This window comes from Anguilla anguilla, chromosome 7, assembly GCF_013347855.1.
Source record: "Anguilla anguilla isolate fAngAng1 chromosome 7, fAngAng1.pri, whole genome shotgun sequence".
Taxonomy (NCBI): Eukaryota; Metazoa; Chordata; class Actinopteri; order Anguilliformes; family Anguillidae; genus Anguilla; species Anguilla anguilla.
The window spans coordinates 52,296,207-52,311,540 of record NC_049207.1 but is presented as its reverse complement, the minus strand read 5'-3'; the positions used below and the strand labels follow the sequence as shown (position 1 = coordinate 52,311,540).

Sequence of the window (15,334 nt, the reverse complement as noted above, 5' to 3'; positions counted from 1 at the left end):
CGAAGGGGGTCATTTGCTGACTTTATAAAGGCGCGACCCTACCTAGCGCTGGAATGCGTTCATGCTCGTTGTGTAACTGCCTTCCATTCAGGCTTTTTGTATGCGCGGTATGCAGCGCGCTGCTTGTCACAGTCCTTGACGGACAGTCAGGGCGTAAGATCATTTAGACGCACCCCGTCAAATTCTCACAGTCAAACCGTGCTGTTGGACGCCCCCCCCCCCTTGGAAACGCTTCATGCGATCGGAATCGAATTGAAACGGAGCCCTTTTATCGTGGAATCTGCTAGCACGTGAGCTAGCGACGGGCTCCTTTCATCCGCGGTGTGTCACAGGGTTAATTAGTTTTAGCGCGGGCAGTGCGACAGACGGGGCGGGGTCTGGGGGGGGGGGGGTCCTCGTCCCGCGGGGGCTGTCCCTGATGAAAGAGCACGTGCGACCCTCCAGGGGCGGTAAATCGGCCTGGTTTTTTTACGGACGTTTTGTCACCGTTTCATTAGTCACCGCGAGGAGACTTCAGAAGCTCCGCGAAGCCGCGATCACTGTCTCAGCCGCGCTTTTTAGAAGTTAAGACCGCCTCTGGGTACAGTGGCCGCTATTCAGTCGTGGAATTGGGGTATCCGAGCACAAAGTCCCTTTGAAAAGGAAGCTGCTGTTGGAAAGGGTCTGGGGGACTTCCTAACCCCCCGGCCTGACTGGAGTTTAAGACCGGAGCGGGGATGGAATTTCCTGTTGCCTCTGGGGCAGTGATAAAGTAACTGGAGACACATGTGGCTCTTGTGAGTCTGACATGGACAAGTAACGCACAATGCCCTCCCCAGTTATCTTATCTCCCAAATGAGTAAATTAACTTCAGAACCACAGTTAAGAAGGTTACAAGGTTTAATAATGCATCTTAGAGTCCACATACATTCCAGAAGGTGTCAACCAAGGTCCGATCAGTAATGTAATATTTGGACCCAAAAGGTTAGGAGCCATTGACCAAAGATTTGTCAGATGTTGTATGAGCTTTGGCTCCAGATATGACAGTACGTATGGGAACATATGAGAGGTTGGTGAGTTGGTGAGTTGGTGCAAACGAGAAGGTGAGTGAATGAGCTGTGGTCATGTGATCGGGCCCTTCTCTCGGCGAGTTCTCACCTGTGCCCCCCCCCCCCCCCCCCCCCCCCCCGCAGAGCGAGGACTCGGACGAGGATGAGCCGTGCGCCATCAGCGCCCGCTGGACCTTCCAGAGGCACAGCAAGCGCTGGTCCCGGCTGGACGAGCTGGACGTGTTCTCGCCCCCGGGCGAGCCCGCCCCCCCGCCGGCCGCGGAAGGTTCCGGCGCGGGGCTGAAGGTGGGCGTCAGCGCCGAGAGCGTGCTGAGCGACCTGAGCGAGCAGCCGGAGGTCAGCTCCCTGCACAGCCTGGGGAGCAGCACGGGGAGCCAGGGGGCGGCCTCCACCACCGCCTCCACCACCGCCCCCTCCACCGCCAGGGCCGACTCGGTGACCAGCGTCTGCTCCTCGGCCGGCTCGGGCCCCTGCGACGACCGCTCCTCCGAGGGCCCGCCCCCGCCCTCCTCGCCCAGGGAGGTGCCCGGCGTCCTGGCCGCCCTCAACGGCAAGCCGGGCGGCAAGAGCACGCGCTCCAAGGCCAAGAGCTTCCTGAAGCGGATGGAGAGCCTGCGGCTGAAGAGCTCGCCCAGCAAGAAGAAGAAGGTCATGTCCAAGCTGATGATCGGCGAGCCGGTGCTGCAGGAGGGCGTGGACCAGGAGAAGCTGCGCCGGCTCAACTGCGTGGAGATCTCCAGCCTCAACGGGCCGGGGGGCGGGCCCAGGAGCCGCAGCGTGTCCTACTCCGGCCAGACCAGCGGCAGCAGCAGCAGCAGCAGCAGCCAATCGGAGGCCGGCAGCAGCGCGGTCAGCACGCCCAGCCCCGTCACCCGGGCCCGGAGCCGAAGCGCCGTCGGCGGCAACAACAACAACAAGCGCGGCGGCATGTACCTGGAGGGCTTCGACCCCTTCAGCCTGCTGCACCTGCAGCCCTCCCTGGAGGAGGAGGAGCCGGGCCAGGCCCCGGGGCCGGCGGGGGGCGACGCGGTGGCCCAGCAGAACCGCCGCAACCGGAAGGAAGCGGCGACGAAGGCGGCGGCGGCGGCGGACGAGGAAGAGGAGGAGGAGGAGGAGGAGGAGGTGATCTTCTTCATCCCCGAGGGCCACAAGCCCGGGACGTTCCCCAAGGCGCTCCGCAACGGCAGCCCCCGCCTCCGGCTGCGGCGGGGCAGCAGCGACGACAGCTCCAAGGGCTCCACCCGCCGAAACTCGGCCGGCTCCCTGGACAGCCGGCTCAGCTTCTACGACAACGTGCCGTCCCCGCTGCTCCTCCTGGACCGCGAGGAGGAGGAGGGGGAGGGCGAGGAGGAGGGGCAGGGGCGGGCCCGCTGCCCCAAGCTGGACGACATCCTGCAGCACGTGCGCGGGCTGCAGCGCTTCGTCAGCGAGTGGTCGGAGCAGACGTGCGAGGAGGGGGGCGGAGACTCGGACTCGGCGCTGGACTCGGTCTCGCCGTGCCCCTCCTCGCCGCTCCAGAACCGCCTGGAGGAGGCAGAGAACGGCAGCGACCTGGACAGCACCGGCAGCCCCGCCGGCGAGCAGGACGAGGCGCTGGCCGCGCGCGAGAGGCGGGACTCCGGCGTGGGGGCCTCGCTCACCCGGTCCAACAGGTGACCTCATCCTTTCCGCGGAAAAAAAAAATCTCCGCTCGTTTATTACATTACAGGCATTTAGCAGACGCTCTTATCCAGAGCGACTTACACGAACTTCTTACACAGCATTTACAGTACATTACATGCATTTATACGGCTGGATATATTCTGAAGCAATGCAGGTTAAGTACCAGCAGTAACAGCAGCGTCCTCACCGGGAATCGAACCTGTGACCTTTCGGTTACAAGGCCAGCTCTCTACCCATTATACCACACTGCCGTTTATCTGTCCGTCTGTGCCCCCCCCCCGCCGTTTGATCTCCGTCCTTATCTCTTTACCCCTGTCCCTGTTTAAAGGGAGTAGCGCTTTTACCCTCTGCCCCCTGTTACGCAATGGCCTCGCTAACAGCGTTTGGCTTCGCTCAGGAATGCCGTATATCAGGGAGACGGACTGTGAGCAACGTGCCCAGAGCCAATAGTATGCGAGAGGAATGCCAGAGCCGTTGTCATCTTTGAGGGGGGAGGGACTGTAATCTTGATTGATTCTCAATATGTAATAGTTAGGGAGATCACTATCTTGGTAATTCAATTAGATTTGATCCGATTTCTTTCTTTCTTTTTTTTTTAACTCAGAGGGAGGATAAATGTTTTGTTAGCCACCTGTCGGAAATAGCGTGGTTTGTCAATCCTTTAGGACACAACTATAGCTACCAGGTATTCACTGCCCCCCCCCCCCCTTTAGGACAGACCTACAGCCTCCAGGTATTCACTGACCCCCTATTCCCACCCCCTCCTGTGTATGTTACCTGCAGGCCTCAGAGGCTACGCTGGCACAGCTTCCAGGTATTCACTGACCCCCTATTCCCACCCCCTCTCCCATGTATGTGTTACCTGCAGGCCTCAGAGGCTACGCTGGCACAGCCTTCAGGTATTCACTGACCCCCTATTCCCACCCCCTCCTGTGTGTGTTACCTGCAGGCCTCAGAGGCTACGCTGGCACAGCTTCCAGAGCTCCCACCGGCCCAGCCTGTCCTCCGCGCTGCTCCAGATCAACTGCCAGTCCGTCCTGCAGATGAACCTCCTGCAGAAGTTCTCGCTCCTCAAGCTCACCGCCCTGCTGGAGAAGTACACCCCCACCAACAAGCACGGCTTCAGCTGGTGCGTATCGCTTCCCAGGGCCTTAGCACTCAGCATGCTGGGGGGAGCGGGGGTAAAGGGTCTAGGGTTTCAGTTTTTTCAGACGGTAATTATGCCCCGTGATATCAACACTGGGAAGGAGACATCCAGAACGTTCACTTTCGACAGTTTTGTCTGTACGGCGTAGCCGAACGAGCCGAAGTAACAGGACCTCCCGATGACCCCCGGTGCTCGAGCAGGCTGAGCCGGGGTGGTGTAAAGTCGGTCGAAAGGAGAACGATTCATTTTGTTTTTACTTTAAGTTGGTAGCATGTCCCGGTTCCCCCTCTTCAGATATCTCAGTCCTGGAGTCCCAAGGGTGCCCCGTGAGGCCCAATTAGCTAATGCAGGTGTGGACCCCTCTCCCCCTTGCCCCCCCCCCCCCCACCACCCCACCCATTTACTCTAACGGTGCAACTGGAAAATCCGCCCCCCCTCCCCCCACTTACAGCCATTCCAGGAATTTCGGCTGTGCAAAGAGTCCCACGCCCAGTGGGGCTGAGCGGTGCCTCCCCGTGTTTTTAAAGCGCCCCTCTGTTCAGAAGGCCGACGTTGCGTCGGCCGCGCGCCGTCCCACAGAGCGGCCGCTTGTGTTCTCCGCTGACAGAGCGCCGCGTCGACGGTGGTCCCCGCGTGTTTGGGGTTCCCCGCGGCGGTCGCGATGTGTTCCTCTCGGATTCCTCGCCCCGTCCCTCACACAGGGGCCCGCTTTATGCCCGCTTATAAACACGCGCTTCCCTTCTTCTTAAAAAAAAAATAAAGCGTTTTTTTAAATCCCCTCGGGGTAGGTTTATTTACGTTGCCATGGCGAGAACAGAGGGCATCACAAGGGGGGGGGGGGGAGCGGTGCGAAATCTGGGGTTGAAAATGTGCCGAAACAGGACTGCTCTTGTGCGGGAGGCGACGCCCCCGGTCACATGGGCCGGCTTGTTTTTCAGTTTTTCGTTTGTTTGTTTTTCCGTCTTATAGGCATTAGGCACGTGTGGGTCTGAACTGTTACAGGCTCTGTCAGTCACATACAGCCCACCAGAGAGCTTAATGCTAAATCACATGCATTTGAGTAACAGTTAAAGGTTTTTGGGTACAATGGTGGAAGTGGCCAGTCATGTGACCTGTGATGCAATTGCCTTAGCAGGTTTTAAGACTTTTTTTAAAACGCATGTTAATGACATTTCTAAGAGCTGAATAGATATGACTTTTGCTTATCGAATGTATCCCTGGACAGAACGTTTGTCAGTTAATCAGCCTGAGCAGTCAATCACTGTAACCATAGAAACGAGAAGGTTCTAAGAATCGAGGACAGCGTTCCGCTCATCGGCTGCGGTGTTCTGGCTGTCCCCCTTCGCAGGGCTGTGCCCAAGTTCATGAAGAGGATCAAGGTGCGCGACTACAAAGACCGGAACGTTTTCGGGGTCCCCCTCCAGGTGAACGTCCAGCGCAGTGGGCAGCCCCTGCCCCAGAGCATCCAGCAGGCCATGCGGTACCTACGCAGCCAGTGCCTGGACCAGGTCAGTAAAAAAAAACTTTAAAAAAACACATGCGGCTGTCACAAGGGTCATCTGACCATCAGCAGAGATGTTTACTGTGCAAACAAAAAAGATTTCACGCCTTTGCTGGAGAATATCAGACGAAGAGAATTATGTCATCGGTGTGTCTTAGCACAACAGTATCCCCTTTTTCCATTCACCATTACGTAAGGACATATGGCGATCCAGAATCCTCCAAACGTATCCCTCTGTATGAGTGTGCAGCCTTAACGTTACGTGATCTCCTCACAAACTGAGGACCAAGGACAGAGCGGTCGGTGGATTTTGAAGGGGGGGGGGGGGTAAATGGGTCATGTTGGCCGGCCCATGCTGGGATACCGAGCCAGCCACTGTTTGTTTTCGTAAAGGCGAGTGCCCCCCCCCCCCTCCACCCCGTGCCCCCCCCCCCCACCCCGCTAACGCCCGTGACCGTTCCGCCGTCTCCCCCCGCCGCAGGTGGGGCTGTTCCGGAAGTCGGGGGTGAAGTCGCGCATCCAGGCGCTGCGCCAGATGAACGAGGCGTGCGCGGACGGCGTGGGCGTCGGCTACGAGGGCCAGTCGGCCTACGACGTGGCCGACATGCTCAAGCAGTACTTCCGGGACCTGCCCGAGCCGCTGCTCACCAGCAAGCTGTCCGAGACCTTCCTGCAGATCTACCAGTGTGAGCCTCAGCCGCCGCCGCAGCCCAAAAAAAACACCGCTTTTACACCCAAAAGCCCGGATGCTCCGATGCCGCTAACGATACTGCTGTTGCTAGGGGGTGTACTATCATTCTCATTACATTACACTACAGGCATTTAGCAGACGCACTTATCCAGAGCGACTCACACACACGACTGACATTGCATTTCACATTGCATCCATTTATACAGCTGGAACTGAAGCAATGCAGGTTAAGTACCTTGCTCAATTCAAGGCTGCTAAGCACAAGTTTGATGACCCCATCCCCCTTTCCCTTGCATGTATTTTTGTGTATTGGACTCTTGTAGTTGTGTTACGTGGAAATATCAAGGTCAGGCACTATCTTTTTTGACTCCTGTATATTTAGGAATTGCTGGTCTTCCATTCAGTTAGGCGGTTATGTTCCCAGGCCCAGTGCATATTAGATTAAACGTGATGTTGTAGAGCAGTGGGGAGGCGGTTGCTCAGTAGAAGGATCCCAATGGTAGATCACATGCTTTTCCCCTCTTCGTTTCTGTTAGTGTTCCTCTGTAGTTGAGGGGGGGGGGTGGGGGGGGGCACATGTGATCTGAAACAGCACAGGGCTCCTCTCAGAATCTGCATTAATCATGCGGTCAGTTAATGGTTTTCATAACACAAACCTCCCAACCCCCTCATCCAGACAAAGATGTTTAGTTTGTCCCACGACCTCTTAATGCTCCAACATCCAAGAAGGGGGTAGACTGGTAAACTGAAACGGTGATTTTCCATGCAGTTGACCTGCCGTTTAACATTGAGAGTTCAAAGCATTCGTAGTCCTCTGTTCTGGGTACTTTTAAAAAAAAAAGATTTTTACGACCAGTCTGGTGGATGTTGTTGACGGATTTAACACGGAAAAGGAAACTGTAAATATCCATCAGATGACTTGAGGACACACAATGAATTCTTTTTATCTTTTTTTACAGTTTTTTTTTTCCCCTGTTAGACTGGAAACTATGTGCTGTTCAGCCTAAATTGCTGATTAGATTTACCTTTTAAAGGTCAGCTTAGTGTATTTTTCTGAAATTAAATTGGATTTTTTTTAGCACAAATATTTTGAACCTTCTTGATAGAATATTTTTAAACCCAAGATAAGCCAGGAGGGGGATTGTGCTTTAGGAGCTTTCAGCCCACTGATTTAGACACAAACAAACCATTTCTGACTCAAACAAATAGTTTCACTCCATTACAAGTTTTTCCCAATTCATCTGAATGGAAAAGTCTGTATGGGCAGTCAAAGCAAGCTCAATGGCAGTTATTTGAAAGGACAGATTGATACATGTTGATTCACGGGTCCAAGCTTGAAGGCAATCACGTTTGAAATTGAGCTCTCTTGTCCGTGGCTATGATTGTTTGTACATGGCTTCTAAGTAAGCTCTGTAGCGTGTATGATATTCTTTCATACATGGCAGTGATTTCTATAGGAAAAATGATTTGCTGGTTGAAAATGTTTGATTTCCAGGCTAATCAAACATGCTATATATTAAATATCAGTTTGCTGAAGTTGTCCCCTGTAGGGGTATCCATGTTCCTGTGGAACAGGATATTTCAGGGCATCTCAACAGTAGGATAGTACCCCCTAAATGACCTCCCATCTCCTGCCCCCCTCCCCCCTTCCAGATCAAACATGCTATATATTAAATATCAGTTTGCTGAAGTTGTCCCCTGTAGGGGTATCCATGTTCCTGTGGAACAGGATATTTCAGGGCATCTCAACAGTAGGATAGTACCCCCTAAATGACCTCCCATCTCCTGCCCCCCTCCCCCCTTCCAGACGTGCCCAAAGACCTGCGTCTCCAGGCCATCAAGGCGGCAACGCTGCTGCTGCCCGACGACCACCGGGAGGCGCTGCAGACGCTGCTCTTCTTCCTCAGCGACGTCACCGCCAACGTGGCGGAGAACCAGATGACCAGCACCAACCTGGCCGTGTGCCTGGCGCCCTCCCTCTTCCACCTCAACACCCTGAAGAGGGAGAACTCCTCCCCCAGGTAAGGGGCACGGGCAGGCCAGTCCCGCCTCCACGGCTCAGCCCAAACTGGGGGGGGGGGGGGGGGGTCTAAACTCACGCTGTCCATCCGTCATCTAACCTGCTTCCTGGTCAGGGTCGTAGGGGGGAGGGTTGGAGCGAAAATGAAATTAATCACCACCCAAATCTCAAAGGTCTGTCTAATGATGAACCTCCATTAGCAGTTTTTACTGCTTTCTTTATTGCATATTAATTACATCTAAAAATTGGAATAAACACCCGTACACAAGCCACAAGCATGCAGCGCACATGCACACACATATAAACACACACACACACACACACACACAGAGTGCCATCTGGCCTTTGTGCTGAGGTTTCCTGTGTTCTCACGCTGCTCGTGTACCCAAATTCTTGCGCCTTTGCCCCGGTCCCATTGTTTGAGGGGAAAAGCCGTTTCTGACGGGAACGCCGTTTCTGACGGGAACGCCGTTTCTCCGCGACAGGGTGATGCACAGAAAGCACAGCCTCGGAAAGCCGGACCAGAAGGACCTGAACGAGAACCTGGCCGCCACCCAGGGGCTGGCGCACATGATCGCCGAATGCAAGAAGCTCTTCCAGGTGCGCTCTCTCTCCGCAAAGCATCATGGGAAACGCTCTGGGAGGGGAGGGGAGGGGAGGGGAGGAAAGCGGAGGGGGCTCAAATATGACCAGTTCAGATGTCTGTCAGTGTTCCCAAGTGTCCTCTGAAAAAAGCTGGCTTATTTGGAACACATTGCAAAAAAATAACTAGCAGATTTGCCTCACTTAAAGAAAATGTGCCCATCACTTAGCATTCTGTTTGCTGAGGTTTGGAGCTTAATGCAATTGGCAAACATCTCTTGTATAACCATCTCTTGAGCCCTCCTGTCGTACATTACTCACTGGAGAGTGCTATCAACGCACGTTTCCAGCCTCAGCTCACCTTTCACCCTTTTAATGAGCAAAATGTGAGTGGGGAAAAGCCTAAATTGGATAGGTATGGATAATGAATTTAGGCGAAGTAAATTGAATTTGATGATTTCATAAAATTAGCATTCATCAGCAATTTAATTCCGGAGCCATTCACGAGGGGGAGCATTTTTGTTTAGGACTTATTTCGAGGAAAACGATTGTAAGGAGATAGAGAAAGAGGCAGTGTTTCCCGCTCACTTTTTTCCCCGTGAAACCTTCTCGGCTTCCGTTGGAGATTAACCCGATCCCGTCCCGCCGACGTTCCCAGATTCCCGAGGAAATGAGCCGCTGCAGGAATTCCTACATGGAGCAGGGCCTGCACCCGCCCAGGCTGGAGGAGCTGGGAGAGGCCGGCCCGGACCAGGCCCCCGGGTTCAGGGCCTTCCTGAAGGAGGGCCTGGACAGCCTGCTGAAGGAGGCCAGGGACAAGTTTAAGGGCTACGACAGCTACTCCACCCCGGAGCAGACCGAGCTGGCCTGCAAGAAGGTGCTTGGGTTCTCTCTCATAACATTAATAATCTCTCTCAGTCTCTCTCTCTCTCACTCTCTCTCTCTCTCTCTCTCTCCACCTTCCTCTCTCCCCATGCATACTTCCTGAGGAATTCTCTGAATGGGATTTCTTATTCACCTCATGTCTTTAAATGCAGTTTGGCTTTCAGTTGTAGCACCACATCAGGCTTCAGTAGATTCCACTCCTGAAGGTCTTGTACAACATCCCAGTTTACCGTAGAATCCAATCGGCAATGGGTATCTCCAACAGGCCTTATGCAGTGTAGGATAACGGTTAAGGAACTGGCCTTGCAACCTAAATATTTGCAGGTTTAATTCCCAGGCAAGACACCGCCGTTGTATACAGTATATCCAGCTGTATAAATGAATACTGTGTAAAAAATGCAAAAAGCTGAGTAAGTCACTGTGGATAAGAGCATCTGCTAATCCTTCAATTTGTTTTTGTTTTTCTATATTTACCAGACAATTTCATCGATCAGTGCTCTGACTTGTCACGCACCATATGAAAGTGTTGCTCCTGTTCGATGGTGCACCTGGTCTCTTTTGTCATAAAGCAAAGCACAGCTGAAGTGCTTTAAAAAAAAGGCTGAGGGGCGTTATTTTTCACAGAATCTCTTTGTTTATGCAAACTGTTTTCATTCTTTACTTTTGAGTCACGGTCACAGTCCGTTGGGTTCGGTTTTTAACCGTTCCTTGGGCCGTACGATCCGAAACACCCTCCCTCGCTCTTCTCCTCCGTTTTGTTCCTCCCTGCGGTTTGGGAGTCCCTGTTAAAAGACAGAGTATCTGGTCATTGTTAGCGGGATTAAGGCTTTCTCGGGGCTCCAATTAAGTTAATGGGATCGCATTTGCTGTGCTGTTCTTTAAAAAAAGAAAGATTGTCAACAAGTCGAACCGCAGTTTAAGTAAGATAAGCAAGAGGAAGTAAACTGGCTTGCTTGCAGCCCCCAGACTTTATTTTGTCGTAAAAAATAAAAGCTGTGTCCTTAAACAACCTCGGAGCTGGTGGATACAGCCTTGTTAACTCAAACCATCTCAGAGAGCCACTTCCTCTGTCTTATTAGGCCCATACGCCGACATCTTGCACAAAGACTTTTACGATGCTATTAGTTAAGATAACTGCATTAATCTTTGCATCTGAGCTTTTACTGTTGTCAGATGCCTCATCAGTCTCTCTTTGCCCCCCCCCCACCACTGCCACCCCCCCCCTTCACCACCCCTGTCCCACTTCCCACTCCTGTACGTGCATCCTGTGATCCTGTGCCAGTGTTAGAAAGGCACCATAACTCGGGTGTCTCAGTGGCGTAGTCTGTAGAGCACCGTCCAACACGCCAGCGCTTTGAATCCATCCGCGCGACCCTTGTCATGTGACCCTCCCTCTCTCTCGCCCCCCATTCTTCCTGTCCCTTTTACACTGCATTGTCCAATAAAGCTTGTAAGTCCCTAAAAGACACCATCTCCACTGCTCTCCGAACATACCCCACGTTCCCCGTGCACGTTCGTTTGGGGCCTGCTGTCCATCGCTGGTCTCTGAGTCTCACCCTGGCCCTCTCGCTGTTGCAGGTGCACGACGGATACCCGCTGCGCGTGTGGAAGGCTACGGCGGAGGTCCCGGCCGCCCCGGAGGAGGTTCTGACCCGGCTCCTGCGGGAGCAGCACCGCTGGGACGAGGACCTGCTGGAGTCCAAGGTGGTGGAGAACCTGGGCGGCCAGACGGAGGTCTACCAGTACGTCCAGAACAGCATGGCGCCGCACCCCACCCGCGACCACGTGGTACTGAGGTGAGTCTCTGTCCAAGCCCCGCCCCACTCCCTTCAGCCAATGGCCTGCCACATTAACTGCACACAAGCCGCACCCCACTCCCTTCAGCCAATGGCCTGCCACTTTAACTACACTGGCTATTTTCCCTCCGCCAATTGCCTGGATTAAAGCTACATTTGATGTTTACAGTATATTACAGTATATTCGATTTCTATGAGGACACTGGAAGCTTCTTTATCAGAAACTGACTTTTTTTCATTTGAGACATCACGTGAATGTGTTTTTTTTTTTTTGTTTTTTTTAACAGAATGTGGGCGACTGATCTGCCCAAGGGTGCGTGCGCAATAATCGCCAAGTCGGTGGACCACGACGGGGCGGCGCAGATGGGCGTGCGGGTCAACGTGCTGACGTCGCGCTACTTCATCGAGCCCTGCGGGTCCAACAAGTCGCGGCTCACCTACATCTGCAGGACGGACTGCAGGTGAGGCGGACGCAGTCCATGGGACTGAAGCGTGTGGAACTTCACTTGATCCCTAAGCCCTTGTTTAAGTCTCTGCACTGTTCATATATCCTCTGACGAATGCCCAACACATTTCCAAGCTTCGATACATCCCTCACCCAGTAAAATCCTACCTATTTGCATTTTGGTGTATGCGGCTATGTTCAATAGTTAAATGAACAGTTTAACTATACCCAGCAAAATTGTATCTGTTTAAGATTTCAGGGAGTTTTTATATATTAAGTAGATAAACTAAGTGCTTCTTCGACAAAGACGCTACACTCATCTCTTGTGTAGGATAGAAGGTTGAGACCCGGTAGAGCAGTGACTAGGCGAGAAATGGCTTCTCTGTCTGACAAGTTACATGTTTCTCCATCTCCACCACAGGGGGCGCTGTCCAGAATGGTACAACAAGATGTTTGGGCACACGTGTGCGGCCGAGGTGGGGCGAATAAGAGACTCCTTCACCAGTCAGCCCGAAAAATGAGCGAAGCAGCGGGAGAGAGGCCCGCGTGTTCCACGGCCGCCGTCACGCCGAGCGACTCCGCCCCCTATCCGCCGTCACGCCAAGTGACTCCGCCACCTTGGACTTGGACCTGGGCGCTTCTGCGTCGCCATGGGCAACGTTGGGAGGGGGCACGGGAGGGGGTTGTGGCCGCTTCTGGGAAGCGACAGAACAGACTGGAACGTGTGCGCGGTGAACACGTTTTTGTGAACGCTCGGATACCGTATGTGAACGCTTTATTTGGGATTTCCAGCGTGGAAAAGCAGAGGTCGCGGTGCGTTGCGACTGCACCACCGCGCGTTGGTTTGGGTGGTGTGGACGGTGCCTGAGAGGAGTTGCGTGGAACAGAGGAAGACACGCCTGCTTGTTATCCAAGATGGCGTCCAGCAGCGGTAACCAAACCTGCTCCTGGAGATCTACCATCCTGTATGTTTTCACTCCAGCCCAAAGTAGCACACTTCCTTCAACAGCTTTTGTTAAAATGCTAATTATCAGAATCGGGTGTGCCAGATTAGGGTTGAAATGAAAACCTACAGGACAGTAGATCTCCAGGAACAGAGTTGGTTAACACTGGTTTGGAGGAACGCAGGCTAGGTTGGGGTGGCTGGGTCACCATTAGATTAGAAGGTAATGCAGAGTTTATAATCCTCAAGATTATAATCCCCCCTGTATGTGAAAAGCAAGAAGGACCAAAGTTTTACAGTTTACTCTTGTAAACTCTTACAATTTAAGATCGCAAGACAAGAGCAAAATTGTATTCGGTCTCATCAGGAATTGCACAAAGAGCGTTGTTTGGGAATGTAATTTTGTTTCTAAAGACAATCCACATTTTATACGTTCGCACCGAGCCACTTGGTGTTCATAAGCATTGAATATACATTAATGTCATTACAATACATCAAACTATAGTAGAGTATCTACATTTTACATCACATCTACGGCCCTTTACATAAGTACTGATTTATTTCTCTTCAGCATGGCGAGGAAGACAGTGAGTTGTGCTTTTAGAATGTTTTACAAACGTGCAGCCCAATAAAAATAAATAAAAATAGAATATCCATGATTATAATCTGCTTGATATTAGAACAAAGTTGAGAGACAGAGGAGGCGGTCTAATAAGCATCTCTGTAATTACTGGTTTTTAAATTCTAATGAATCGGTCCTTTTATAAAGGTGATTTTATACAGGTTTTACTGTAAAACACAAAGATGTAGAAAAAATAAAGATATTGTATCTAATTTAAGGTGAACAGCCAAATGGCAATGTACAATCATGTCATTAAAAGAAGGAAAGTACTTTATGTATGCTTCTTACATACCTGTTTCAGTGTTACATAAAATATGAAGTTAAAATGAAAAGAATTCATAAGCTTTTTAAAAAAATACATTTTCAGATTCTGCAAAAAATATTGTTAAATATACAATAAATTTTCTGTACATACTGTGTATTCCAAATGTACACTTTAACTGTATACTGCCAAATGAGAATAATGCATGACAATAAATATTAATTTAACATATTCATGTATTTATACCTCAGATATGTTTTGTATCTTGTGTCCTTTTACTGTAAATGTTGTGTGAAAGGTATGGTGAATAAATGTTTTATCATTTGTATTATTTCTGTACAGACTGTCAACATTAAATGCACTATTAAATGTGTCAAAATGAGAAGAGCTGTCTTCGTGGTTGTTCTCCTGTGGCTGACTGATGGATTACTTACTGCTTTGTCATCCTATTCTGAAAATATTCTGAGGTGTAATTCTTCTTTAAAGGATGTGCTTTAGCAGAAGTAGCCAAGCATGCAATAAACATGCATATAATATTACATCTGAGGGAATAGTATTAAAAGCTAAATCAAGCTTTGTAATGGGTTTTACAAGCCAAATCAAGCCATCCAAGTAAAAGTGTCTTAGTCTAGGTTTCCTGTAAGAACAGTAATCTCAGCTGTGCTAACATTAGTATTATGGTACAACACTGCTTTGGACAAAGGCCTAGTTGTGTTGTGGGCTAGGGCCAGTCTGCTGGATGGTCACAAGTTTTAAGTATTGAATAGGGGCTGGTCCTCTCGTCTGTCCCATTACATTACATTACAGGCACTTAGCAGACACTCTTTACATTGTACTCTCTCTCTCTCCCTGCATATCTTCAAAGGCAGATGACATTAGAGTTTGGGGCGATCACGGGCGAGCCATCTTTCGCCAGAGCCCCGCCCCCCCGCTCTTACGCCCAGACCTCGTTAGCGGAGTTCATTAGCCATTCCTCACATTGCGATGTCGCTCACTTCCTCTTCAAGGGTATCGTTTTACCCGTTTTAGTCACACTTAGCTGGGCCTGCAGATGTCGTTCATCCAGCATTTTCATCCAAACCTGGAGGGCGATTGAGTGGGCGGCGGTGTAGTACGATGGGTAAGGAGTTAGTCTTGTAACCTAAAGGTCACAAGTTTGATTCCCTGGTAGGACACTGCTTTTGTACCCTTGAGCAAGGTACTTAACCTGCATCGCTTCAGTATATATCCAGCTTTATAAATGGATGCTATGTGTAAAAAAAAAAATTTTTTAATTAAAAAAAGTTGTGTAAGTCACTCTGGATAAGAGCATCTGCTAAATGCCTGTAATGTAATGAGATCAGTCTGTTAGGAAAGAGTGTGATTCTGTGGATTCAGCTATGAAAGTTTTTTTTTTTTTATAAAGTTAGGTTCCCTGAAACGTCATGTAGTGATTGATAAACTGCAGGCTGTATGACGGACAGCCAAGTCCGTAATCCAGAACTGCACGCCAACAGCACTTCCATGTTCATGTGGGAAAGATTATCAATTCTGACAAGAGGACGCTGTTTCAAGAAGGACCTGTGAACTTTTTAACGCTGTGAAAATTGAACATTTGGCCAGCACTTGTGAGGGAAAACATCTCAAAGAGGAGGCAAATGAGAACTGGTAGTAGATAAAGTTTCAAAACAAAGGTCGATAAATAAAAGCGACTCTCCAGAAATGTGAGAAGCTTTTCCCACGCTGATAA

General features: G+C 51.0%; 1 protein-coding gene across 3 annotated transcripts in view; it reads left to right on the top strand.

Annotated features, from left to right (window-relative positions):
• Window positions 1-13,990, top strand: part of LOC118232147 (rho GTPase-activating protein 7-like) — an 80,211-nt gene extending 66,221 nt beyond the window's left edge. For all 3 annotated transcript variants that reach the window (XM_035426799.1, XM_035426800.1, XM_035426801.1), the window contains 10 exons: window positions 1,173-2,701; window positions 3,661-3,840; window positions 5,207-5,366; window positions 5,841-6,045; window positions 7,858-8,071; window positions 8,556-8,670; window positions 9,311-9,529; window positions 11,116-11,333; window positions 11,621-11,794; window positions 12,200-13,990. In XM_035426799.1, coding sequence (XP_035282690.1) covers window positions 1,173-2,701; window positions 3,661-3,840; window positions 5,207-5,366; window positions 5,841-6,045; window positions 7,858-8,071; window positions 8,556-8,670; window positions 9,311-9,529; window positions 11,116-11,333; window positions 11,621-11,794; window positions 12,200-12,299 — 3,114 coding nt within the window. In that variant the 3' untranslated portion in view covers window positions 12,300-13,990. The remainder of the gene's footprint in view (window positions 1-1,172; window positions 2,702-3,660; window positions 3,841-5,206; window positions 5,367-5,840; window positions 6,046-7,857; window positions 8,072-8,555; window positions 8,671-9,310; window positions 9,530-11,115; window positions 11,334-11,620; window positions 11,795-12,199) is intronic.
• The last annotated feature ends 1,344 nt before the right edge of the window (window positions 13,991-15,334 follow it).